This window comes from Coturnix japonica, chromosome 35 (assembly GCF_054131305.1).
Source record: "Coturnix japonica strain WE chromosome 35, WE-NBRP24, whole genome shotgun sequence".
NCBI classification, from domain to species: Eukaryota; Metazoa; Chordata; class Aves; order Galliformes; family Phasianidae; genus Coturnix; species Coturnix japonica.
The window spans coordinates 3,976,064-4,003,114 of NC_140697.1; the positions used below are offsets into that span (position 1 = coordinate 3,976,064).

The 27,051-nt window shown below is 41.4% G+C and overlaps 3 protein-coding genes across 9 annotated transcripts in view; 1 reads left to right on the top strand and 2 right to left on the bottom strand.

The window, feature by feature from the left end:
* LOC146755229 (rho GTPase-activating protein 32-like) overlaps positions 1-27,051 on the top strand; it is a 338,547-nt gene that overhangs the window by 33,923 nt on the left and 277,573 nt on the right. The gene's annotated exons all lie outside the window — the stretch shown is intronic.
* On the bottom strand, positions 10-5,243 carry LOC146755235 (uncharacterized). Its single transcript, XM_085526246.1, has 2 exons — positions 1,020-5,243; positions 10-864 (listed from the first exon to the last, which is right to left on the bottom strand). Exon 2 carries the CDS (start codon positions 796-798, stop codon positions 127-129), a length of 672 nt encoding a protein of 223 aa, XP_085382372.1. The 5' UTR covers positions 799-864; positions 1,020-5,243; the 3' UTR covers positions 10-126.
* On the bottom strand, positions 5,275-7,142 carry LOC146755236 (uncharacterized). Its single transcript, XM_085526252.1, has 2 exons — positions 6,286-7,142; positions 5,275-6,130 (listed from the first exon to the last, which is right to left on the bottom strand). Exon 2 carries the CDS (start codon positions 6,062-6,064, stop codon positions 5,393-5,395), a length of 672 nt encoding a protein of 223 aa, XP_085382378.1. The 5' UTR covers positions 6,065-6,130; positions 6,286-7,142; the 3' UTR covers positions 5,275-5,392.

Consider the following 27,051-nt stretch of genomic DNA (forward strand, 5'->3'; position numbering starts at 1 on the left):
CCGAGTCCAGGAACAGCAGCCGCCATTTCGGGCAGCGCCCACGTGCTGCACGTTTTGCTCCGAGTAGAACCGAGGCAGAACAGCCGTGTAGTTCTCAATGTTATTTATTAACAACGATGGATGCTGCTAATGGTGCCGCGGGGGCGGCTTCTTTCGGGGTTGCGAAGTGCTCCAGGAGCTGCGGGCCCTCCTCTTCCTGGGGCGGCCGGACCTGCGGGCCAAGCCGTCCCTGCCCCGCTGGGCAGCGGTGGGGCTGCTGCTGCTGCTGCTGCAGGCCTGGGCTGAAGGTGCCGCTGCTGCCTCCCGTTGGGGGCTGCTGCTGCAGGCCTGGGCTGAAGGTGCCGCTGCTGCCTCCCGTTGGGGGCTGCTGCTGCAGGCCTGGGCTGAAGGTGCCGCTGCTGCCTCCCGTTGGGGCTCGTGCTCCTCCCCGGGGACGGGTGTAAGGCTGGGACCGGCGTCTGCATCCCTTGGAGCCGTGTGGGACGTGCCGGGGAGCTCCTCTTCTCCGTGCTCGGTGGGGCTGCCCGATGGAGCTGGGTGCGGGGCGGCCACGTCCCACAGGGAGGCTGTATCGTGGCTCTCTGCCTCGTACTCGGATGGCAGCGTGATGACACAGGGCAGAGAGCCATCTGCCCGCACTGCGAAGTGGATGGTACTCATGAGCCTCCTGCAGAGCGGGCAGGTGAATTTCCTCAAGGTCCACTGCAGGATGCAGCGGAGACAGAAGTGGTGCTCGCAGGGCACCACGTAGGTGTCAGGTCTTGCGTCTCGGCAGATGGCACAGAACTGCTCCTCCATGGCCACGTTCTGGGCTGGGCAGCAGGAGATGGAAATGTGCTCCCCTTCTGGAGTGAGTCCCAAATGCTGCAAGGAGATGCCATAGTCAGTTTGTGTCCTGGGGTAGGCAGCAGTTGTGGCCTGGTCCATCAGCCACCCCATTCCCTGCTGGCTGTAGATGCAGCCTTAGCAGCTCCCTGAACCCTGTGGCCACCCCAGGGATGTGACCCCCCATCTCTCACCTCCTCTGCCTCGACTGCGCTTTTTGGGACCCGGCTGCCTGATCCAGGCAGTGCCAGGGAAATACAGGGAATGTGGTGGGGTTGGGCACTGAGAACAGCTCCCAAAACCCCGCAGCACAAACCAAGAAAGCCTCGCTGGGTCTCTAGACCTCGCCAACGTGCTCAGCCAGACACCAGGAACAAGCTCGGCTGGGTCAGGCTCTGCTGCGCCCCAGTATGAGCAGTGCAGAGCTGTGAGGTCACAGTCCATTGCCCGGTGATGTCACACTCCATGACTTTATGGTGTCAAGACTCTTGCTTGGTCTTGTTCTGGGGAAGCCTGTTCAGCCTGAAAAGGCTAGAGACGAGTACTTTATCATGAGCAAAGTGATAGGACAAAGAGAATTGTTTTAGGTTGGATATCTGGAAGAACTTCTGAGCCTGGATACAGGCTGTCCAAGGCAGTTGTGGGTGCCCCATCTCTGGCAGTGCTCAAGGCTGGGCTGGGCGGAGCATGGAGTAGCCTGGCCCAATGGGAGGTGTCCCTGCCCATGCTGCCTTGCAACCTTAGATGAGCTGTAGGGTTCTTTCTGGACTGCTTTGTTAATATATGTTTAAGGAGTATTCACGTTTGTCCTGGTTTGCAAATTGAAAGTGAATTTTCTTGGTTTAGTATAGGTGTCATGAGAGTGATAAGCATTGTGAACATCCTCTTTGCTCTCTCTTTAAGCTTGCAGAGCTAGTGGCCAGTTTGCCATAGGATAGAATATGATGTGAGAGAAATCTGGAATCAAGTCTGCGAGGACAATGTTCTACCAACAGCTGTTGAAAATAAATATAACATCTGTCTTAATGTCAGAGAGGAGACAGAAACAAACCAAGTCCTGTAGTGCTCCAGATTCCTTCATGCGCTGACACAATTACCTGATGTGACTAAATTTAATCTTTCTAATGTGATTTTATTACTCAGTGGTAATCAGAAAGACAATAACTAAAATGCTCTTTTCTGCTTAGAAGTGACATCATTTTGAATCAAGCCGTGCTACTACTAAATAAGCTGAGTGAGAACTGAGTTTAGAGTGGGCAATGTCAAATCTGAAGTCAGTATGGGAACACTGCATAGTACACTGTAATACCTGTATTAAAGAAGTAGTTGCCAAGATAGTGATTACTTGCAGACATTTCATACTTCAACAGGTTTATGGAGAATTTAATATTTTCATATGCTTCAGTGTAAAGCCATCTGTCGCGGTGACAGAACAAAGTGCTGAGAACAAGACCAAACGTATGTTTGTGGAAGTGCTCTATGAAATGCTAACAAGAGAGACACGAGATACACTGCAGTATCTTATAACAAATGAGAGAGGGAATGAGAAAACGTAGCAGTCATATTCAATATTTACAATTACGATTCCTTTTCTAATTTCTCATTGTGATGAAGTGTTAAAAATGTCAATACAGATGGTGAAACAGGAAGCCTGAATAAAACACCTCTACCTATTGTAGTATTTTTCATTTCTGCTTTCTTTTCTGATAGTTTAAAGCTTGAATGTGGTGAGGGAAATGTATTTGTTATTCCTTATGTGGTTATTCATAGATCTGCTTCTGGACTTTTTAGAACAAATTAAACAGCCTCCAACACTCACAGGAGCTGAACTTTACAAGAACCTACTTCCCATCCCCCTGTTTGGGACAACTTTTTAGTGACGGCAGTATAAAAGAATGAATCACATTATAGTGTGTGAAGTTGGAAGGTGATATGGTGTGACTTTTAACATACCCCAAATATGGGGCACAGTGGGCTAGTGAGGAATACAAAGGGATTATAGAGTAAAAATGGTCCTGATATATCAAAAAGAAGGCAAGTGTTCAAGAAAAGTTACTTTGAATCTTTTGTCCGTGGTATGGCAACAAGCAAAATCCAGTTCTAAAGAATATATATGGTTGGATTTTTAGTTATAAGGTATAAAGAACATATTTTACAGGAATTCTGTTATCTCAGGTCTCCATTCTCTGTACAGCTCGAGTGACTGGGAGACAGGATTGAATGAGGTTCAGCCCTTGCATCAATCTGAATTTTCTAGGAAGTGCTTTTTATGTTTTAAAATGATAGACCACAAAAAGACACGTGCTGAAGGGTCATGGAGCAGGTTATGGTAGGATTCCCTCCCCCATTTGGGTATGATGCCTCAGCAGCCTTATGGGCCTGTCATGCAGTTTATTTTGTTCAAATTCCACATTGCCATGTGGGCAGACTTTTATCCTTTTTAGAAATATAATGTGCTATAATAATGCATTGATGTTCTTAATGAGGCTTATGAACTTGGAGGAGGTAAGAATACAAAAATAGTCCAGCAATACCTCTTGAGTCAGTAAATAGCAGAAGTATTTTAATATTGACAGTATTATGATGTATTAGTGTTGGCAGTTAGTGTTGGCAGTTAGTGTTGGCAGTTAGTGTTGGCAGTTAGTGTTGGCAGTTAGTGTTGGCAGTTAGTGTTGGCAGTTAGTGTTGGCAGCTAGTGTTGGCAGCTAGTGTTGGCAGTGTGATAAAGCCACCAGGGAGACAAGACTGCTGATAAAAAATACTCATCCCTCATTTCTCAATGCAATCTGCCATTGATCCATCATAATAACGTGGACAGCTTAATTTAAATTCAGACTTGAAAAACATCTCCACGTCTCTACTTCCTTTACGGTACAAATTAACAACACAATAGCCTAAATAAATCCTAAGCCCTACATATTCACTATGCCCAAATGTGACAGTGGAGGCTGAGGGTTCTTTTAAATTATTTTAGAAATTTAACAAATTTTATCAATATTTTAATAAAGCTGGTAACATGGATGGAAAGAAAGTAATAGCGTTACAACTTTGGTGTTTCATTTTGGCATTTTAAAAGGAATCATTCCTTTTTTTCCTACTCAGAAATTTCCCTTTTAGTTTCCTGCATGAAGGAGAACTACAAGAATAAATTTGACTTGAGTTAGTATCAGATGTTTTATTTGATCTCTCAACATTACAGGCAGTAGACTATTTTTCTTTGAAGAGATTTTAAAGTTCTATTTTTTTTTGGAGGTAACAGCATTGATGTTTTCTTCTCCGTGTCTGCAGTGAGGAAGACATGAATCTATGGACTTTAATTGCAACAAGAGAAAAAATAGGTATTAGGAAGACTTGCTGTTAGTAAAACTACTTAATATTTAATTAGTTGGACTAGGAAGATTATGGGATTTCTGTCACTGGAAGCTTTTAGGAAAGTTTCAGATGTTTTCTTTACATGTTTTACATGTAAAGACATAATATAGAATTAATTTATCTTATCCCTGTATGTTCCTTTTACTTTAGTAGAAAGTCTCAAAAACTGAAGTTACTTCCCACTCAGCAGACCTATTTCTAGTATGTATTTTTCATGAAGATAGGTTAACCAAAGCTCTGATTCAGTTGTTTGATTATTATGCATAAGTGAGGGAGGGCAATGATTCAGTATTTCAAACATTTTCCCACCAAAAAATAGAATTCTCAATATAGTGGCCTACTACAAATTTCTGGTATGATTTTGGATCTTCTCTTGGGCCTAATTTTAATTTGAGATAGAGTGCAATAGGAGGCATGCATACGACAACCTTTCCCACTGTGTGGACCAAGGGAAGGCTAAGGATGTGGGGTATTTGGGAGGTTTAAACAAAGCTTTTGATATACAGACTGTCCAGCAGACAGCTTATACAAGCATGTGAACAACTGGCTGATGGGTTGAACTCAAAGACCCATCATATACATGGGGTTACCATCAAGCTGGTGGCCGGTCAACAGTGTGGTTCCCTGTGATTGAATTTTAGTGTATTTCAATGGCTGTGGGTTTCAGTGTGGGTGTCCAACCTTTTGGCTTTCCTGGGCTACACTGAGTGAAGAGAGAGGCCTTGAAGGGGTTGAAGGCTGGATGGGGAGCCTGGGCAGCCTGATCTGGTGGCTGGCTAACAGCCCGTGGCAGGGGGTAGGAAATGGGCTGTAAAGGATCTTAAAAAGCACCTAAGCTGCTCTATCATTCTGTGAACTTTGCGAGTCCCTCACAAATCAGGATATTTGGTGTTTTCTCTGTTTATGCTGCTGGCCACAGCAGTTCTCTGCATTGGAACTTGAGAGACACCATTCCAACACCAGTCCTATTGCTTCCTCACATGAGAGATGAGGGACAGGCACTGATCTCTGCTTACAGCAGCAGAACCCGAGGGAACGTTGCTGTAGAGCACTGAATAACTCTCGTGCCCCGAGTCCAGGAACAGCAGCCGCCATTTCGGGCAGCGCCCACGTGCTGCACGTTTTGCTCCGAGTAGAACCGAGGCAGAACAGCCGTGTAGTTCTCAATGTTATTTATTAACAACGATGGATGCTGCTAATGGTGCCGCGGGGGCGGCTTCTTTCGGGGTTGCGAAGTGCTCCAGGAGCTGCGGGCCCTCCTCTTCCTGGGGCGGCCGGACCTGCGGGCCAAGCCGTCCCTGCCCCGCTGGGCAGCGGTGGGGCTGCTGCTGCTGCTGCTGCAGGCCTGGGCTGAAGGTGCCGCTGCTGCCTCCCGTTGGGGGCTGCTGCTGCAGGCCTGGGCTGAAGGTGCCGCTGCTGCCTCCCGTTGGGGGCTGCTGCTGCAGGCCTGGGCTGAAGGTGCCGCTGCTGCCTCCCGTTGGGGCTCGTGCTCCTCCCCGGGGACGGGTGTAAGGCTGGGACCGGCGTCTGCATCCCTTGGAGCCGTGTGGGACGTGCCGGGGAGCTCCTCTTCTCCGTGCTCGGTGGGGCTGCCCGATGGAGCTGGGTGCGGGGCGGCCACGTCCCACAGGGAGGCTGTATCGTGGCTCTCTGCCTCGTACTCGGATGGCAGCGTGATGACACAGGGCAGAGAGCCATCTGCCCGCACTGCGAAGTGGATGGTACTCATGAGCCTCCTGCAGAGCGGGCAGGTGAATTTCCTCAAGGTCCACTGCAGGATGCAGCGGAGACAGAAGTGGTGCTCGCAGGGCACCACGTAGGTGTCAGGTCTTGCGTCTCGGCAGATGGCACAGAACTGCTCCTCCATGGCCACGTTCTGGGCTGGGCAGCAGGAGATGGAAATGTGCTCCCCTTCTGGAGTGAGTCCCAAATGCTGCAAGGAGATGCCATAGTCAGTTTGTGTCCTGGGGTAGGCAGCAGTTGTGGCCTGGTCCATCAGCCACCCCATTCCCTGCTGGCTGTAGATGCAGCCTTAGCAGCTCCCTGAACCCTGTGGCCACCCCAGGGATGTGACCCCCCATCTCTCACCTCCTCTGCCTCGACTGCGCTTTTTGGGACCCGGCTGCCTGATCCAGGCAGTGCCAGGGAAATACAGGGAATGTGGTGGGGTTGGGCACTGAGAACAGCTCCCAAAACCCCGCAGCACAAACCAAGAAAGCCTCGCTGGGTCTCTAGACCTCGCCAACGTGCTCAGCCAGACACCAGGAACAAGCTCGGCTGGGTCAGGCTCTGCTGCGCCCCAGTATGAGCAGTGCAGAGCTGTGAGGTCACAGTCCATTGCCCGGTGATGTCACACTCCATGACTTTATGGTGTCAAGACTCTTGCTTGGTCTTGTTCTGGGGAAGCCTGTTCAGCCTGAAAAGGCTAGAGACGAGTACTTTATCATGAGCAAAGTGATAGGACAAAGAGAATTGTTTTAGGTTGGATATCTGGAAGAACTTCTGAGCCTGGATACAGGCTGTCCAAGGCAGTTGTGGGTGCCCCATCTCTGGCAGTGCTCAAGGCTGGGCTGGGCGGAGCATGGAGTAGCCTGGCCCAATGGGAGGTGTCCCTGCCCATGCTGCCTTGCAACCTTAGATGAGCTGTAGGGTTCTTTCTGGACTGCTTTGTTAATATATGTTTAAGGAGTATTCACGTTTGTCCTGGTTTGCAAATTGAAAGTGAATTTTCTTGGTTTAGTATAGGTGTCATGAGAGTGATAAGCATTGTGAACATCCTCTTTGCTCTCTCTTTAAGCTTGCAGAGCTAGTGGCCAGTTTGCCATAGGATAGAATATGATGTGAGAGAAATCTGGAATCAAGTCTGCGAGGACAATGTTCTACCAACAGCTGTTGAAAATAAATATAACATCTGTCTTAATGTCAGAGAGGAGACAGAAACAAACCAAGTCCTGTAGTGCTCCAGATTCCTTCATGCGCTGACACAATTACCTGATGTGACTAAATTTAATCTTTCTAATGTGATTTTATTACTCAGTGGTAATCAGAAAGACAATAACTAAAATGCTCTTTTCTGCTTAGAAGTGACATCATTTTGAATCAAGCCGTGCTACTACTAAATAAGCTGAGTGAGAACTGAGTTTATGGTGGGCAATGTCAAATCTGAAGTCAGTATGGGAACACTGCATAGTACACTGTAATACCTGTATTAAAGAAGTAGTTGCCAAGATAGTGATTACTTGCAGACATTTCATACTTCAACAGGTTTATGGAGAATTTAATATTTTCATATGCTTCAGTGTAAAGCCATCTGTCGCGATGACAGAACAAAGTGCTGAGAACAAGACCAAACGTATGTTTGTGGAAGTGCTCTATGAAATGCTAACAAGAGAGACACGAGATACACTGCAGTATCTTATAACAAATGAGAGAGGGAATGAGAAAACGTAGCAGTCATATTCAATATTTACAATTACGATTCCTTTTCTAATTTCTCATTGTGATGAAGTGTTAAAAATGTCAATACAGATGGTGAAACAGGAAGCCTGAATAAAACACCTCTACCTATTGTAGTATTTTTCATTTCTGCTTTCTTTTCTGATAGTTTAAAGCTTGAATGTGGTGAGGGAAATGTATTTGTTATTCCTTATGTGGTTATTCATAGATCTGCTTCTGGACTTTTTAGAACAAATTAAACAGCCTCCAACACTCACAGGAGCTGAACTTTACAAGAACCTACTTCCCATCCCCCTGTTTGGGACAACTTTTTAGTGACGGCAGTATAAAAGAATGAATCACATTATAGTGTGTGAAGTTGGAAGGTGATATGGTGTGACTTTTAACATACCCCAAATATGGGGCACAGTGGGCTAGTGAGGAATACAAAGGGATTATAGAGTAAAAATGGTCCTGATATATCAAAAAGAAGGCAAGTGTTCAAGAAAAGTTACTTTGAATCTTTTGTCCGTGGTATGGCAACAAGCAAAATCCAGTTCTAAAGAATATATATGGTTGGATTTTTAGTTATAAGGTATAAAGAACATATTTTACAGGAATTCTGTTATCTCAGGTCTCCATTCTCTGTACAGCTCGAGTGACTGGGAGACAGGATTGAATGAGGTTCAGCCCTTGCATCAATCTGAATTTTCTAGGAAGTGCTTTTTATGTTTTAAAATGATAGACCACAAAAAGACACGTGCTGAAGGGTCATGGAGCAGGTTATGGTAGGATTCCCTCCCCCATTTGGGTATGATGCCTCAGCAGCCTTATGGGCCTGTCATGCAGTTTATTTTGTTCAAATTCCACATTGCCATGTGGGCAGACTTTTATCCTTTTTAGAAATATAATGTGCTATAATAATGCATTGATGTTCTTAATGAGGCTTATGAACTTGGAGGAGGTAAGAATACAAAAATAGTCCAGCAATACCTCTTGAGTCAGTAAATAGCAGAAGTATTTTAATATTGACAGTATTATGATGTTTTTGCATTAACTGGTTGTGTTCAGATCATATTGTTTGGAGTCAGACAATCTGAAAGATGTCGAATCATCCAGCTAAGTTAATCACTGCTGTGATATCCTTGAAGGAACAAACAAAATGTGAAATTAACAGTACCTCACCATTCTATTTTTTTCAGTTCAGATAAATATGCCATTTTTCAAATTTGAATTTAACAACAGTGACATCTTGTGGTTAACTAAAGAACCCCGTATCTTTTTCAGTATTGCAAAGGAAATGATGGAAACCACACAAATTTATCCAAGAGCTTAAGTCATGTGATGTGAATTATCAACCATTTCTGAAAGCTTTGCCAGAAAAAGACAGAGAACCCCATGTGGAGAAATACAACACCTTAATCAGATTTGAGCTTATTTCTATACCTCTGTTGGTTTTTGCAGGATGGGGCATTGCGTGCCAGGTAATTCAGATGAAGATCTGTGCAGCTGTCCCAGAAGCACATCTAGAACATCCCATAAGTTCTGTCTTGACTCCATGTTGAGGAGATGAGTTTAATTCCTAAGGAAACAAGTTTTTTATATGAAAATATCACAATTCCATTTTGAACAGTCTTTAAATGTCTATGGATACTCAACTTCAATAACACACTGTGACAGTGATTTCTACCATTATATATATATTACCTATTGTGTTTGGAAAAATACTAACAGGTTGCAGAGGGAGCAGTGATGTCCCTCTGCTTTTCTGTTAATTTTCATTGCACGTTCTTTCACGGTAAAGAGAGTTGAACTTTCTAGTGCTCTCAACCATCTGTCGGTATTTATTTTGACTCTCCTTTTCCTTTAAAAAATAAGAAGCCTCAGTGTTATTTCTTTCTCAATAGACTATCCCGTCTACTTTTTTCCCTTCAGTTTTGATGAAAATGGTGAAAGGAGACCTGATATGCTGCCTAGTGTTAAATGATTGTGAAAGTTATTACATTCTTCCAGACAATTAAGTTAGATCAACATTAGCAAAATACACTTAAGGTATTGTTGCAGTTCCCAACTGTTACCAATATTGTTAGGGGAGCAAAAGATGGGAAGTTTTGTTCCAGGGAAGGATTGCTTTTATAGTAGCTTGTCATGTACTGCAGTTCCTGTGTTGTCTGTTGGTAATTAGAATTGCCAGTAGACCCTCCAGTTATTCCACAGGAAGTGCTACTGTTGAAGTATTTTAGTGTTTTTTCCCCTTGTAATAATGATTACTGCTGATGTTGTTATGATGCTCAGTGCAGCTGATGTGTACAATTTGCTATTGGAGAAACAATTTGAGATTTCCACCTCCCTCCCTCCCAAAGAGAAAAATGCCAAGCGCAGAGCTTAAAAACATGTCTTCAAGGAGTCTAAAGAGGAGCTTAGCTCTTTAGGATAGATTTAACTAACTTCTAATTCCTCTCCCTATTAAGTGCATTGAGAGGTGAAGGTTTCTTCTGTTTGCCATGGGCTATTAAATTCCTCATTGAGTTATTCTTTCACTTCCTTATGTTACTAGCCCATTCCTTCTGTTTTTTAAGCTGCTAGAAAGGTACACTTTATTAAGAACACTGTAGTAATGTTTAAAATTTTTTGCTGGCAAGAATAAAGCAAAGCTTCAAATACTGTTTACTACAGACGCACTTTTGATATTTACATGGAACATTCAAGGTTGGAAATGCTTCAGTGTTTATTATTAAGATTGTTGTTTTTTGGTATTGTAGAATAATTTGGTATTAAATGAAACACAAAAGCTATTTGACATGAAAAAGCATTTATCGTGCACTGGTTTATCTATTTCACAGTTTCTGTGGGGTGTCTTAAAGTGTGGCTTTACATCTGCATCTTTTACATACATAATTAATAGAGATATACAAGGAACTAGAAAGGAAAGGATGCTTTAAGTGAGATGGCTAAGCAGTTAAATGCTCATTGAATTGCAAACGGAGACCTTCTGGGGAGAAGGAAGGGTATTCATTTATAATAGGCGCAGGTAAAGAACTATTTTGGTGCAATTGTTTGTATTTTTCATCAGCTTCTCCCATGTGGGTCATGATTCCAGTACACAGTCTTGTAATCTCCTGCAGTGGCAATGATTCAACTTAAAAATCAATAGGGCATGAGGTGTTTCAAGTTCTCATTATTGTAATGTGTCAACATCACTTCAGTGACCCCAGAGCCCTATGTTGGCTGATTTGTTCTCTGATTTATTGTGCAATCTTGTAGGGCAGGCTATAATTTCTCTTGGAACCAGAAACTCTACATTTATGGTTGGTGTCCCGGTCTCCAGTCGTTAGGATGTTCGGAGATAATCAATATCTGTGTTTGCTACTAAGGGTGAATGAAGTTGTCAAGCAGTTAAATTACAGGGATTACAAACAAAAGAATATTGTTACAGCTTAGCAGACCAGGAAATGTTTTTATTTAAATTTTCATTCTCTATCAACACAACAGATGTTTTTTATAGCTTAGCACTGTCATAACTTATACACCCCTCTATGCCTATGATTTTCATATCTTAAATTTTATACTTTGAAGTAATTACCATACCACTTTGGTTTCATATTATCTGTGTTCTTTTATGAATCTTTTCATCTCCTGTGTACCTTCCCAAACCTAATAACTTGATCAACAGGAAAACATTTGAATTGCTGAAACTGAATAAAGTGATTGTGGCTTCAATGCATAACACTTAAAGCAGTGTTGCCGATTTGTTGGTTTTCTTCTTCCTCCCCTCCATCAAAATTTCAATGTTTTTTTACAGCGATCGACGTGTTGCAAGTGGTAATGTTGTATTCTCTATGGATCTATTCTGGGCAATATCATACCTATCAATATGTTTAGTACGTGCCTCAAAACTGAGGTAGCTGAGCACAACTGCAAGCTCTTAAGATTTTCAGTTCATTGACTTTTATGCTTCATGTGTTAATCGGAGCATAATGCAATGCTCTTGAAGTGTAATATATAACATTTCAAGAAGTGATGACCAATTATCTTCAGTTCTTCAGTTTTGATTACGTGGAGCTTTATCTCCTGAAGTTTCTTGAGATGTTTTGGTGGACTCTTATTGCAGTATTTAATAATAGAACTACAAGAAAACCTTCAAACAGTACGTGTTGTAGAACTAGTAATAATTACAGAACAAGAATGTAGAATTCCAGAAAATGAGCTTCATGTTTTTTCTTTCAAGCACATAATTGTGGTCCTTTGACCATTAGGAAGTTCTATGCCAAAGTGCATTTGGCAACAGCTTCCCATGTTTAACTTAGGGAACGTAAAAAGCCTGTAAGACGCATGGATGCACTTGAGCTCAAGCTGAAGTCCAGCTTTTGTGAAGGTAACTTCACATTATATTTTGAAGCAGAGCTTGAGATGATCATTTTTGTGACTCTTTCAAGGGTGCCTCTTCTGTGTTGAGTGCCTGAGCTTCCCTTTTCTGTGGGAGTCATTCATTGCATGGTTCTTCTCTTCCTGTATCCCAGGACAGGAAGACTTTTGACTCCTACTGGAGAAAGGAAAAGAAGGACATCCGATCTACACTTGTGTGTTAATTCTTGTATTTTTGGGAGCGGGTCTTATTTCATGAATCTCACCAACATTTAGTTTCCATAGAACTGTAGTGCTTCAAGGCCCGCAGCAGAAACGCTTGTGTTCTTCCATCTGTCCATTGCTCTTCGGATTCAGGAGGAATGCTAAAGCAGGTTAGCAGATTGTCAATTAAGTGAAAAATACCTGGCATCTGGAAATACACAAAGTAGGTAGAAGCACGCCATCTGTATATTTTATGCCTTTTGGAAAAGTGATGACTGGGAACTCTTTCTCCAGTATGCATATACTCACATTTAATATTTTCTTCTTTCTGTAATACTTACTTCAATAGAGCTTTCTGCTTAGCAGTTCAGAACTTACAGCTTACCTAATAAGAATCCATCAGGCAGCGTATAAATGTATGTGAGTCTTAAATTGAATCAATGTGAAATTAGGCAGTTTCTAAAAGTTATTTGAAACGTTATGAGCCATAACTCAAATCCAAGATCAGCAATTTTCATTGTTTTGTAGCAGCAATTTTGCAGCTAGATAAATAAATGTTATCTTATTGTGTGTGTGTTTTTGTGTTAGAAAGTTAATAATTCTCAAGAGTCTTTGGGTTTTGTCCTCCATTCTCTTACCCAAACCATCACTTTTAATTGTAGTGTCTGGAACTTGTTTCTTTCTAACTCATGCCAGGTAATCTGAAGGCACGCTACAGAAATCCTTAGTGCTTAAAAATCTCACTCGCAAAATTATGAACGTGTAGGTATTATTATTACTCAATAGGTTGTTACTCAGTCTCATTAAGGAGAGGTTGACTTATCAGTGAACATCAATGCATGCACAAATTCACCCTTACTTCTCAAAGACTGATAAATAGGTATGTTTGGTTACTGTAGAAAATTGGGTACACCAGATGCTTCCTGAAAATCAGCGGTTCTACATCACTGCAGAAAGTGGGATTTTTTTTTTTTATATCAAAGTATCTCATGCCATTTACAAAGAGAATCTATTTAAAGACTTTTCTGTGAAATTAAATTAATTGTCATGGGGTTGGTGAAGCTTTAAAAACTTAACATCTGTGGCCTTATACATCACAGAAAGATATGGGTCTTTTCTGCATGAAAATTTGACCTATATACAAGAATAAACTGGAATAATGCGGGGAAGGGAGACGAGGGAGAAGGTTGGCTGTAGCAAACCTTTCAAGCGTTTCACAAGCCATGAAAATCTGTGGAGCTGCTGCAAGGTAGATAACCTGTGCAAATTAATTTGTCTGCTGTGACTCCTATGATGTATAATTTGTTTAACATTGCAAGTGTCCCACATTCTGGAGGCAAGGACTTTTTTTTTTGAAGTATCTCAGCTGAGGGTCTCTTCTATCCCTTGAAATGCTTATGTACAAATTAAATATCATAAATACATGGAAAACTTGTTGGGAAGTTCTCTTCATTATGATTATTTTTTGAAAAATTTAATCCACAGAATAATTTCTAGTGTTTAAAGAAAAAAGCCTTTGTAGTTCATTGCCCAACATTCTTTTCCTTTTGCTGGGTATTTGTTCCACCCTCACCCAGTGACTTCCAGGATCTGCACAGTATCAGAGATTTGGTTATTTTTGTTCCTGAATACTCTCGAAAAGACAAATGTTGCATTGCTGTAGAGATCCCTGTCTGCTATTTTTCCACCTGCATGCCCCAGAGTGCACACCTGGTATGGCTTGCCCTGAGTGGATTCTGTGAGGGATAACCACACTGACTGCTGGAAGTCATGTGTGGAAAGGGCTTTGGCACTACTGAGTGCTGACAGCTGTTGCAGGACTGGTTGAGTACTGGTGCTTTTCGACTAATAATGGAACTGAGAGAATGAATAAGCATGCAGTATCCTTGTAATTGCGTGGCATAAGGAAATGGTTTTTGCCAGAGAATGAATTAGAAACTTTGGAATTATGCAATTACTGTGGTATGTATTCTTAGATAAAAGTGAAAAGCCACTTTATTTCTCCGTGCTTCCATTTTGCTCTGTGAATTGGGGATAATAATTGCCCTTTTTTTTTTAACTGTAAAGGCTACTCTCAGTACTTACTGCTCTGTCACATTCTTTCTGTAGGCTTAGTATGAAGTAAAGCTGCAGAGATAATAAAAAACACTTAAAATATGTTTTATGGCACACACGTAGCAGAGCAATCCTGTTTATCTTCAGGTTGTTTGTACAGTAGTTCAGATGGGTGGCTAAGAGTCTCTGTTTCCATGGTAGGCACAGTAGTTCTTTAATGATTTATGTGTGCCTTCTTGTGTTCTCTCTGAGGTACCTCTGTGCATTGCCTCAAGGCTTATAGTATTGAGCTCAATAACTGATAATTCAGAAGTTAAAGAGGTCTGGTGCCTAATGCTGTAGAATCAACGGGGAGGTTTTTGTTTGTTTTTGTTGTCTAGTTGGCTTTTTTACCTTTTTCAAAACTCGTGTTTTGGATTGACATAAATGAGGAAGATGTCATTAAAATAAGAGTTAAAAATACGTGCTTAGCTTCCACCTGCTTAGAGCTTGAGTCACTATTGCAACTGACCAACAGCTTGATAACACCCACACAAACCTCTTAGAATAATGATGCACTTCCTTGCATTGCCTTTTCATCTTAGGTTATTTAGCAAACTGAACTCCATAAGGAGCATTTTGCCCATATGGAAAGAGAATGGGGAATGATCACAGACTGAAGGAAACGTGGCATGTGAAGCTCCATCGTGTGAATTCGTTTCCATTCCAGGGCTGAAGGGAGCACCAGTGCAGAGGCAAAGGGACAGGATCCAGATTGACAGCTGACCACATTCTGCTTTCTCTCCTTCAGCGTATTTTGTGAGATTATTCCTTTAATTAATTGCAGAATCTCAAGATGGAAAAGCTTTTTTCCTTTTAAATGAGACTCATACAGTTTGAAACATTCCTTCATCCTGGTTTCTGGTATGCAGACAGCTCACAGAAAGTCAGGAGGGAACACAGCATCTACAGCATAGCTCATCCTCCTCCTCCTAAGGTGTAGGGACCTCACTGTTTGTAGGTCTGATTGAAGCAAGTAAAGCATAGCCTTTATTCAGACACTCTACTTGCCTTTAAATTTGCTGGAAAGAAAGCTGAATCTGCAGATAACTAATGGCAATGGAAACAGGAAACCAATTGCGTGAGGTAATTGGGTTACTTCTGTTTCTTTTGATGTCTGACACAGTAGAGCACAGTGGATTGATAGATTGCCAAGTGCACTGGTAACGTAAATGTAAGTGAGATGGCTGAAGACAGGCTTAGGCAGCCCATGCTCCAATTTTATTTTGCTTTTTGTCTGGATAATGTACTTCTGAATTAGAAACGCTACACAGCGGAAAACACAGTGAGAGGAGATGTCTTTTAATCACTACTTATTCAGTCATTTCAGTTCTATGCGCAGTGCCATACAAGTGGCATCATGTTAATTGTTTTTGCTACAAAATAAAGAAGTTTATTTCACGTTTGATTGCAAAGCAGACCATCTGAATCCAAGTATGTTTGATTAAAAGGTACAGTGCAGTTCTCTGAAATTCTGGACAACTTCATTAGTTTAATGGTGATAGTTTTTTATTTGTGAATTGCACTGAGGTGGGGTGAGACTTTGAATTGAAGGTGTTTCCACTAAATTTATGGAAGGCATCTAAATGAAACTGGATCCTGCTGGGATTCTGTCATCAGTTGCTGCAATTAGTTGGGGAAAACAGGGAGCAGTGTGGGATCTGTGAGTACTGATGCTGTTGCTTTTCAGTTGTCCAAGTAAAGGAGTTCCATATCAGAAAAAAAAAAGTCTGTTAAACATCGAGTGGCACAGTACTGTCAGCTGGGTGTGTTGTTTTCCTTGTGCACTGTTAGATGCCTGATGAATCCAGCCCCCATCGGGACCTGCAGCTATGCCTGCATCGTCCTTAAGCACCTTTTGGGGGGGTTGTGAAACTCACCATCTTCAAAGCCCTTTGAAAAGTGTTCTCTTAAAAGGATATTATGTGTGTGTAAAATACTGCTGTTCCTGCTGAAGCCTGGACAAACTGTAAACCTCTGTGGTTGCAGAAAATTACTGAGTGCTGCATAAGCTCTTCAAGTGCTGCTTTACCAAATCAAAGACACTGCGCTCAAGCACTATAAAAAAAAGAGAACTCCCATGGTGAGAGGCAGCTTGCTACAATGGCATTCAATTCAAGGTCATACATAAACGTCAGTCACGGGAGGAAAAAAGCCAAATTAAGTGTTTTTTAGCAGAGAAAATCTATTGAGATATAACATTAAGAATGTGAAGATACGGGTAAGGGAAACAGTAAAATCCATGTATCGGAATAGTTGTGTAAGCAGCATTATAGAAATGGGTATCGACACACTTTCATTTACATTTTGTCTATCACTAAATGCAAACAGCTTCTTTGCAAGATCTTGCTTTTGCATGGCTTTCCAGCACTCACCTTTGTTATTGCAGCTCTTATCCAGGCACTGCCCAGAAAGGGGTGGGTGGGTTGGGGGGTGGAAGTATAAATTAGATTCATGTATTTTCCATAAATTAGGTATAAATTGTGCAATGGACAGGAAGATTGTTGTCACTCTCAGTACTGATTTGGTGATGGGGAGGTGTTTGTTTTTTTTCTTTTCTGGGCATCCAGCATTCAGAATTAGTGACAGTTTGTATGTATGAGGTGTCCTCAGACTCACCAGCCTTTCTACCGTAGTACTCTGTGTGCATACCGATCCCATTCCTCTTGTTTTTCTTTTATTTCAGGACAGTCGATATGTTTTGAAATTGTAAATTTCCTTTTCCAGAATTGAGGTAATTTTGTCATTCCCATTGGATACCGAAGCCTGAGGAAAAGCTTTAAAATTTAATGTCTTTATATGATATTAAATAATAAATATCATTTTGAGATATTTTCAGCGTGGAGTGATGTTGACCAAGGAATATGCATAGCAAAATTGCTTCTTTTGTGATGTAAGATCTTGGTAAATTAATCAGGCATGTGCCAGTAAATAAATGCATGCCACTCTGAGCTCCTGTAGTTAAACAGGCATTAGAAAGTTGTGTGATCGGGATGTGCTGTTAGTCAGCATAGGATGGTTTTGTAGTTTCGAGTATGTTTTCATGTTGATCTTGGCTTCTTTCTGAACAGCCGCTCTTTGTCAGCTCTGTAGCCTGGAGTCAGCCAAGTCACCATGCTGAGCAAGGAGGTGGGAGCTGTGCTCTCTGAGGAGCTGAGCTCATGATTCAAGACCTTGACACGAGCTGACACTTAGGAGAAAATATACTATGTGACTCCTGTCCAGGTTCATCTCCTTTCACTATAAATATGTAACCTGGTGCTGTTCTGAGCCATTTTACTTTGCTGGTTTGTTTTGAAGAGTTTGCAGTTGAACCATGCTATCTTCTCTAGAAGCAGATGGAGATGCATGGATCCAGTGCTGCAGGCTCACACAGGTATGGGTAATGGGTATCCAGAAAGATACATGGGAGAGGATTGATCTCCCAGGTCCTTGGGTACTGCTTGCTGCTTGGGGATTATTCTTCTGCCCTCCCCTGAACACTTAAGTTCCTCTGGTTCATAGACATATGAATCCAATGAGGCAAAATTTAGACGGTTCTGATTATTCTCCTCTTTTGCTCGCGAGTTATCATAAATTATTAAATAATTGTTTGTGAAGATGCTTTCTTTAGTACATGAATCATGCACTATAAAAGTGGAATCTGGATGCATTACAAAGCCTAGCAGGGGGACATATGTCTCAGAGTGGGAATAGAAAATTTCCTTTTTGACAGGTTTTCTTGAAAACTAGCTTCACACTGGCATACAGATTTTTCCCAGCGAAGGGAATGCCAGAACTCTGTAGTCAGGGCTCCTGCTCATTTTGAGTGCTCCATAAATTGGCAGAGAAGGAGAGGTGTGTAGCCTGGGGGTGTGCAACTCCCGCTGGGCAGTGTGCTGCGTGGCAGTGCTGCAGGGTCAGGCTGAGAGTGAAGCTCATGGGCTTCACATCACTGCAATCCCACATTTGCAGTGTAAGCACAAATCTAAACTGGAGGTTCACCTTGGTAATGTTACTGTGGTTTTGCTGTAATATACTCTGTTCTGATCTATCTTACTTGTTGGCCAGGTACCTAAAACAAATGTCCCTGAGATAAGAACAGAGAATTTCATTTCTTGTTTTTTCTTAACTCCTGGCTATGTTTTGTTAGTCAGTTTTAAGCTTTTTAGTTATGTTGTATGTCTTCCATTGAATGAGCTCATAATTAACTTTTGCTGCTCCTGCACATCTTAATTCCCATCACAATAAGCACCTCTTCCTTTCTCTTCCACGCACTGTTCCTATCACCTCCAAGAGATAATAGAATTAAATTTTAATGTTAGCATTCAGTTTGCAATTGTGGAGCCTTGAAACATCACCTGCTCTGTGTGTAGAGAGGTTTGGTGCATCGTCTCACCTCTGTGCCGGGAAACATCATGGAGCAGATCCTTGTGGAAGCTATGCTAAGGCATATGGAAGACAAGGATGTCACACAGGAGAGCCACCGAGGCTTCACCAAGGGCAAGTCCTGCTTTATAAACCTGTGAGTGATGTCCCCCAAGGGTCATTGCTGGGGCTGATTGCCTTTAATATCTTTGTCAGTGACAATGACAGTGGAGTTGGGTGCACCCTCAGCAAGTTTGCTGATGACAACAAGCTGTGGGGTGCGGTCCAGATGGATTTATACAGGCTTGAGCAGTTGGCCCTGGTAAACATCCTGAAGTTCAAAAAATCCAAATGCATGGTCTTGCACCTGAATCAAGGCAGCATCCACCATTAATACAAGCTTGAGGATGGAAGTGCCGCCTTGCTGAAAAAGATGCATGTTTCTCATACATTCATGTTACCAACCAGGTCCTGTCTGAACAGTTACATCTCCCTTTCCAAGACCTCCTCTTAAAAAAACCCCGCACTTTGTTCTCTCAGCCTCTAGAAATGGGAATACATTGCTAATGTGCTCATCTACTGTTCTCCCCTGTTGCTTTTAACTTCCTATTTAATAAGACACAGGTTATCCCTCATAAATTCTGTATCATCAGTGTAATGTTGCTTTGATGATATATTACATGTTAAGTCAGCACGGGCGTGAAAATACAGTGCAAAGCTCAGGAGAAATTTTATTTTCCATTTTTACTTCAAGTGTTCTAAGTTTAATTATATTTAGCAATTGAGAAAGGCAGCTGATAATCTACAAACTTGCCATTCATTCAGGATCTCCAGGGTGCTTGAAAAATTCTTTTTATGTTCATAAATTGACAAGATTATTTGTTAACTCAGACTGATACTGCTCAGAATCATCTGCAAAATCAATAAATTACACTAGAAGTAGGTGTTTATATTGTCTAGTTGTAAATGTTTTTGATGTGGAAGATTAAAGATATAATTCAAATGATTTAATTTAATTGGGTCTCAAAATAATTTAACTGGTTGCCCCGATTTTCCACTCGTGTCCAGACAGGATCTCACCGCTGCCTTTATATGCTTGTTAAGAGTGTGGAACAATAAGGCTGACTTCCCACCCAGCCTGTAGCTGCTTTCTGATACCTTCCCTGTCTGTTTAAGGCATGGTTTAGCTGGACCAGTGATGCTTCACATCTGCACAGGGAGCCATTAACAGTTCCCTTGGTTGAGATGTTCTGGTTTTTGCCTCATTTCCCTCTCTGCCACTTTTTCAGAGAGTAGAAACTTCCTATCTGCTGCTGTTTGTCATCATGTTTGTATAGCTCTGAATCAGACGTAATGAGTAACTTACTTACACTTTGTGGTTTGGGTGACTCCTATGCATACTAGACACAGTGAGAATGGATCTTCTCATGTGAATTTCAACGGAAACAGAGTATTTGATCAAAAGACCATTAGTGTCCCAAAGGAGACAAACATCAGTTCTTCTGTTGTAGCCATCCTTGAACCACAAGCCAGGTTGGAACAAGAGCTGACCTGGGTGCCGTATGACCCAGCTCTGCACCTCTTTGTAAGGTCTCTGTAGAGGCCCTCATCTGATGGCCTGAATCTGATGACCATGAAATGTGCTTTCCTTTGGCCATAGGGATCCTGCAGCATGTGATTTCTCCTGCTCCCAAAGGTTAAGCTCTTGGTGCCCTCCTTGCAGTTAAGAGCCAGTTACTTTGGCAACTCTATCCTCAGATTTGCTTCTCTGGGGAGAGCCAGGAATGAATCTCTGAGGGAAATAGAAGATTCACTTCTGTGAGACTGCGTGTAGTAATGAGGACTTGTAATGCTATTGGTGTGATGCTGAAACACTAAAACTTAACCATATAGACTGGAAGGTCCTAGTAGGTATAATGACTTTGAAGCTCATTTCAAACCTGTGAAAATATTTAAGTAAACTTCATTTTCCTGAACGTTTTTCTGTATACGCTATCATTCTGGTGGCTGTCTACCTGCAGAGCAATCTAAATTGATGCTGTTATTGCTTTCCCTTACATGGAATAATGAGGGTTTCAACAGCAATAATAGCCCTGGGAGCAAAATGCTATGTGGCCACCTCCGGCCTCCTTTTTGAGACTGAATACCATAACTTCATATAGAATGTAGAATCAGAGAATGTCTTGGGCTTGCAGGGACCCTAAAGCCTGTCCAGTCAAACCAGACCAGGCTACCTGGTGCCCCATCCAGTGTGGCCCTGGGCAGGTAGAAAGCAGCTCATGTTGCAGCGCCCTCATAGTGTAGAATTTCTTCCCTATATCTAATCTAAATCTCTACTCTTCTAGTTCAAAGCCCATGCAAGAAGTCCCTCTCCAGCTTATTATTATATATAATCTGTAATCCTTTCTAAACATCTATTATCTTCTGCTTTATATATACTTAAATATGTATTTTTATATATGTATCTTCCTAAAGCTTTCTCACCTTTCTATTGTTCGTTTCTATAGTAACTCTTGCTGTCTCTTGCCTATCTTGATATTTCTACACTTTTTATCTCTTTTCTTGGTAGTCTGTATTTATTTCCATACTCCTTCCACACAAGTGAATTCCATCTCTTTCTTCCTTTCTTGTATTTTAGTTCTTTCTTCAGGTTGCTGTCTTTTTTGCAGTGTAGTACAGAAGAATCAAACCACCAGACTTTGTACTTTTTGAAGCAGAGGAGTTTGAACATGTAAAAACCCACAAAAGAAAGGCAGATCAGTAGTTCTGGTATTCTTCAAAATTGCTCTTTCATTTGACAGGAATAGAGAAACTCTGGGTGGGCAAACTGAATGCTGTAGTGTCTATGTAAGAATAATGAGGCCGTGAATGGAGGCAAGAAGTGTATCTCTAATGAATAGATGTGGCTAAGGCAGATATGTCCACTTAAAGGAATAAATGTGCTGTAAGTGAAGTCTGATGTCTGATAGTCACGCTGAAATTCTCATGCATCCAGGGGATCCTCAAAAGCCTGAGGTCTGGGCACCTGCTTTCTAGATGTGAAGTTCTAGTAGGAACTGGGTGAGCTGTGCTGAACCTGAGTATGCCAGCTGAAGTTTGGTATGTAGGCTTTTGTCTTAGAACCCATTTACTGCTCCTGTTCGGTTCTCCTGACCAGACTTTTAAGTGCTCCTATTGTTTTCACTAGAGGTGAGCAGATAGAGTGGCAGTATCTGGATGACATCCCTGAAAGAGTTGTCAGGACATGGTAAACTGAGGTGCATGCATGGAGTGCTGGCTCTACAGAGCGGTAAAATGGGCTTTACTGAAGGCTCACAAAAGATGTATTTGGCTAATATTAATCAATTAGGTATTGTAAATTTTGCTTAAATCTTGTTTTTCCTCCAGGCATTACACTGTCTATGTATTTCAGAGTCTTATGAAAACTCCCATGTACCTACTAGTGTAAATGTAATGGGTTTCATTCTTCACACTAATTGGTGAAGTTAGGGCAGGTAATTGTTTCTAACACAATGCATTACCAAGGCAGCAAGCCAGATGTGCATGGCTGGGGTGCCCTTCTTCAGGAATCTTAGCATTACATGGCTTCTATAGGTAGAAAAAATGAATAAGAATGGCATAGTCTGGCTCACTGTTCTGCATTCATTCCACCAATCCAGTGTTGTAAATATTGAAGTATTTAATTAGCAATAATGTAAGCTTCTGAGTTTGCTATTTTGTAAGAAATGTTAAACTGTTTGTGATCATTATTTAAGCGGAATGTCTGGAATTAATTTATTTAAACAGCTGAGCAACTCACATTAAAAAATAACAATAGATACAAAACAAATGTGTTTATTGCAAAATCTCATCGTTCATAATGAGATGACATGTTGGTTAGAATTGAAATGCCTTGTTAAGGAGATGATCTCCCAGATCTCTTATTTCACTGAATTCAGAGCACATTGTTGTATATAACACAGGACTACCAATGTGTGGTACTTTCCTTGAATCATTTAGGACAGTTACTTGCTTTATCTGCAGTACTGCACTGTTTTGTATCATCATCTCTTCAGATAGTTATTGCAACTCCTGCATGCACACACATAAAAAGATCTTTCTCCTTCCAAGCAAAAATTGTTAAATAAGGACTTTTTGTTGTTAAAGTGTATCTTTTCAGAGCAAGCAGATGTTGTTTGAATTACTTGGTCTGCCTGGGTCTGTGCTGGTGATGGTAAAGAGGTGAAAAGTGTTGAATGGAAATAACATAGTTCTCAATCTAAGCGAATGTGTGAAAATGAAAACACACTGTACCAGACATGTTATTTGTTAATAAAAAGTCAAAAAAAAAAAAGAAAAGTTGAAAGCAGTTGTGCTGTAAGAGGGAAATATATCAGCCTTCACTGCAGGTTGTATTTTCAGGCTGACTCATCCTTTATCATATCTTCTTTTAGATTTTAGTTGACAGAGTGCACTTAAATGCTTCTGTTGTGTGGTAGAAATTATTATATGAATACTGCAGTTTGCTCTTTCATTGACAAAAGATAAACATGAGAGGATCTTTTTTTTTCTCTCTTTTTTTTTTTTTTTAACAGATGATAATTATAAACTGTGCTTAATTTCTGATTCTCATGGACTGCTTTGTCGTTAATATGCTATGCAACTTTCAGTCGGATGGTAGAGATGTGCCGATGGTTGCAGATTGTTGTCAGTCAGTGCTGGAGATTGCACCCTGGCAGCCTTTATTGCTATGCATTGCCAGATATGGCAGCTCTGACATCTGGCTCGCTGGAAATTTTTTTATTGTAATGTCTGGTCTTAATTTCCAGCCTGTGTTCGGTTCTGAGTGTTGATAAAGCATTGATTCATCATCACTTAATGCATCTGCAAAGGCAGAATGCACTTTGAAAGCTCCACGTGCATTCATAACTGTCCTTTAATCTTTTGCTGTGTTGCAACCCGTGATGTGGACTCAATGTAGTTATGTGTGCCTTGCAGTCTGGTCACAAAACCCCATGGCTGGTGCAAGACACGGCCATATCCAGCTGAGCTCTTATTCTGTGGCAGCTTCCCTTCCTTTTCAGAACAGCTCTGATCACTGGTGATCACTGTGAGCACTAATTCTGAACTGGCCAGGGTGTCATCAAAAAAGAGACACATCAGAACAGTGACTTTTTCTTTCTTTTTTTTTTTTTTTTTAAACCAAGCAACAAAACACTACCTTTAATTTTTGTGAACTATAATAGATTTCAGTGTAGGTGGCTCTGTTACATTCCATACATGCTGTGTTTAAATATGATAGCTGGAAGATGGGGGGATGAAAATTTCCTGTGATGGTGATGAGATAAACAAAGGTCTGTGCTTGAATTAATGTTTCAATAAGATGCCTAAGCAACATATGTCTCAACCTGGCTACAGTCCTAAAGTGAGAGTAAAAGACTTTAATTACATGATTGATGGGTACTTCAGGAGAGAGCTGGAATCCACAACGACTGCAAGGTCGTGTGGGCTGCCTGGCAGAGGGGGAGGAAGCCAGGGTAGCAGAGAAATAAGTTCTGATCTTATACATGAAACTGTATGATAAACGTTGCAGTCCTTTTGTGGCTGTCGCTACATAAGCGTGGTAATGCACTCCTGAGAGCCCTTCCTTGATATTGCTCTCACATTCAGTTCTTTTCCTGCATTAGTCTTCACTTAGCCATGCAAAGAAGAAGATACAACACTTTCCAAAGTATTTTTTGTTTGCATCTTATGGCAGGTTATCAAATATTTGCTGTTAGGAAAAGAATTACACGACTGAGGTGAAATTACAGAAACTGGGTTAACTAATGACTACTTGTCCCAGTTCAAATTGTGTCCCAGATTTGAACGTGGCATTATGTAGTCAAACCAGATAAATTAATGAGCAGACTGCTTCATAGCTGGCTTTTAATCTCCCGTGAGATGATACCTTATGGAATGAATTTGATCTTCTGCAGTTTCATGTACTTCTTTGCTCTTAGAATTATTTTCTGTTTGCATTGGAGAAGGGCAGGACCAGGTAGGACTGTTTTTTTCCTTAGGGAATGTATTGTTTTTCCAAATAAATTTGGGCAATTCCAAATATTTTTTTATACTCATTGCAGTGTAATTTAGCTCAGTAAGTAGGACTGGAACTGTTGATTTCTGGGTCACCGTTTCAAAAATGCCTACATGCAAAAGTGACTTGTATTTTCTGCACATTGTCATTGCTGTCATTCTCAAATAAAGGCCAGGATAAAAATGGGCCAAGGAGCCAAGCTGCCCTCTCCCCCTTCAGCCTAATTCACTAAACTCAGGTGTGGGAGGCACTGTCAGTGTAGTGTTTATCTATTTTTCAATATCAGTCTCCATGGCATTTTACTTAAACAGTGTGTTTCTGATCTCAGGTAACAACTGCATAGCCCTGTGTCTGCAGAAGAGGTGCAGCGATCAATGCAATACAAAGTAATATACTTGGCATACTGTAAATGGAATAGGAAAAAGGAATTTGAGTGCAGTGAACAGAAGGGTGGCTTTTTCAACAGCTTTATGCTGCTCTTCGTGTTTGCTGTAGTTAAGAAAAAAAACGGTGTAGGAAATCACAACAGTAGTTTTGGGGAAAATGCTTAATTTGAAGATGAAATTTTATGCCAAGTATAACTGACATACAAACGTGATATCACGATGACTCACAGAAAAACCTCACTATGTTTGCTGAGGTTTATTGCTTGTAAAACATGGCTTTCTATTATCTCATTTACCACCGAAAGTGCTATTTGAGGTTCATTTTACTGCTGACAGACTAGTATGAGTTAATCTGCACTGCGAGCAGTGCGAATCATTCCACTATGTAGTAATTAAATAAAAGACAAGATGGTAGAATCAAAGGAAGGCACTGAGGCGACAGTGACCTACTTTACTGAATCAGAGGAACAGACAGAGGAAAAACTGCTCTAAGATCCAGGAACTAACCTTTTAAGTGCTGAAAATAGCAGATCTTGTGTAGGACCCTGAATCTCAAGCTTGTGACATTAGTACAGTAGACATGAAAGGCAGCGGATCACTATTAAAACAAGCTTAGAAATGATTTGATTTTGATGTATCTAAAAATGAGATGTCTTCAGAAATTTGCATCTGGAAAGCAATGGTGCTGTGTGTTGTGTTGGGGAAATTTTATTGTATGACTTCAGGCAAATTAAATACATGTTTGTACTTAGATATAGAAAGTCTTATTGAACAATGCATTGGACAGAATGCTACTGCCAGAAGCAGTTGTACAAGGTCTTACTGGCTCTTGCTCTCAGCAGCTCTGGCATCTGGCATGCCTTGCTTGTCAGTGTTAGAGCAGTTGTAGTCCTCTCTCTGTTTTCTTAAGCTCTTGAGTTTCATCCGTGAGCTCCTATTTATTATATATTTGAAAGTGAAATTCATTACATCACCATTATCATTTGTATCGGCAAGCTGTACGGTGCAGTTTACAACATGCTCCATGGAGATATTCTCCAGAATCATAATGACAGATGCCCAGTTCTGGAGGCTGTGCTTCTCGGAAACAGAAACTGACACAGTTTCTTTTGAAATACTCTTCCAGGGATGCTTCAAGGGAAGATCCAGCAGTTAACTCAGATATTCTCAGGCTGCCAGGTGCCTGCTGATGCTCTGGGGATTTATTGAGGGCTGTTCCAGCATGGCACACTGTAGTCTAAATGTTTATACCATTTTGATTTTCTCTTTATCAATAGCTGATATTGATGAGCTGATAAAGAGAACTGTTTTTCTTAAGAGGAAAGTAGGTATGATCTACATTGTGCTGGAGAGAAGTTGGTATCCCGAAGAGGTTTTCATTTCCTCTGGTGTTTTGGTATTTGAAAATAATGCCCAGTACACAGGACTAGGAAATGAACAGTGCTGAGAAATTCAAGAAGAAATGAAGTTTAGATACTGACTTGAAATGTTTCTTTTCCTCATTGCATTATTTACATTTGGTGGATTAATTCGAGGCAGTGTGATTTCCCATTATTTTAGACCCATAGGTGTCACAAGCAGCAAAAGATGTTATGTCTCTGATTTACTTCTGCCCACGTGGGTGTTTACCTTGCTTTGAGCAGTAGTGTGGACCGGAGACCTCAGTTGGTCTCTTCCCACTTCAGTTAATCTGTGGTTCGAGCATTTCTTTCTTGGGGCAGTTGCACAGCTGAAGGTGTTGCAGCATCCATTGTGTCCAGCTGTACAGACCGTAACACACCTTGCAACAAACACTGTCCTTCCTGTTAATTCAATCCAGAGAAGCGAGTCTTTTTTTAAGGAAACTTGCTTACCACGTTTTCTTCACCCTCTCAGCTGCTCCAATCTATTTAAGGAAAATTAAATCTCTTCAATCAATTTTAATTCCATAAGGTATTTAGAATAAGTACTAGAAAATTCAATTGT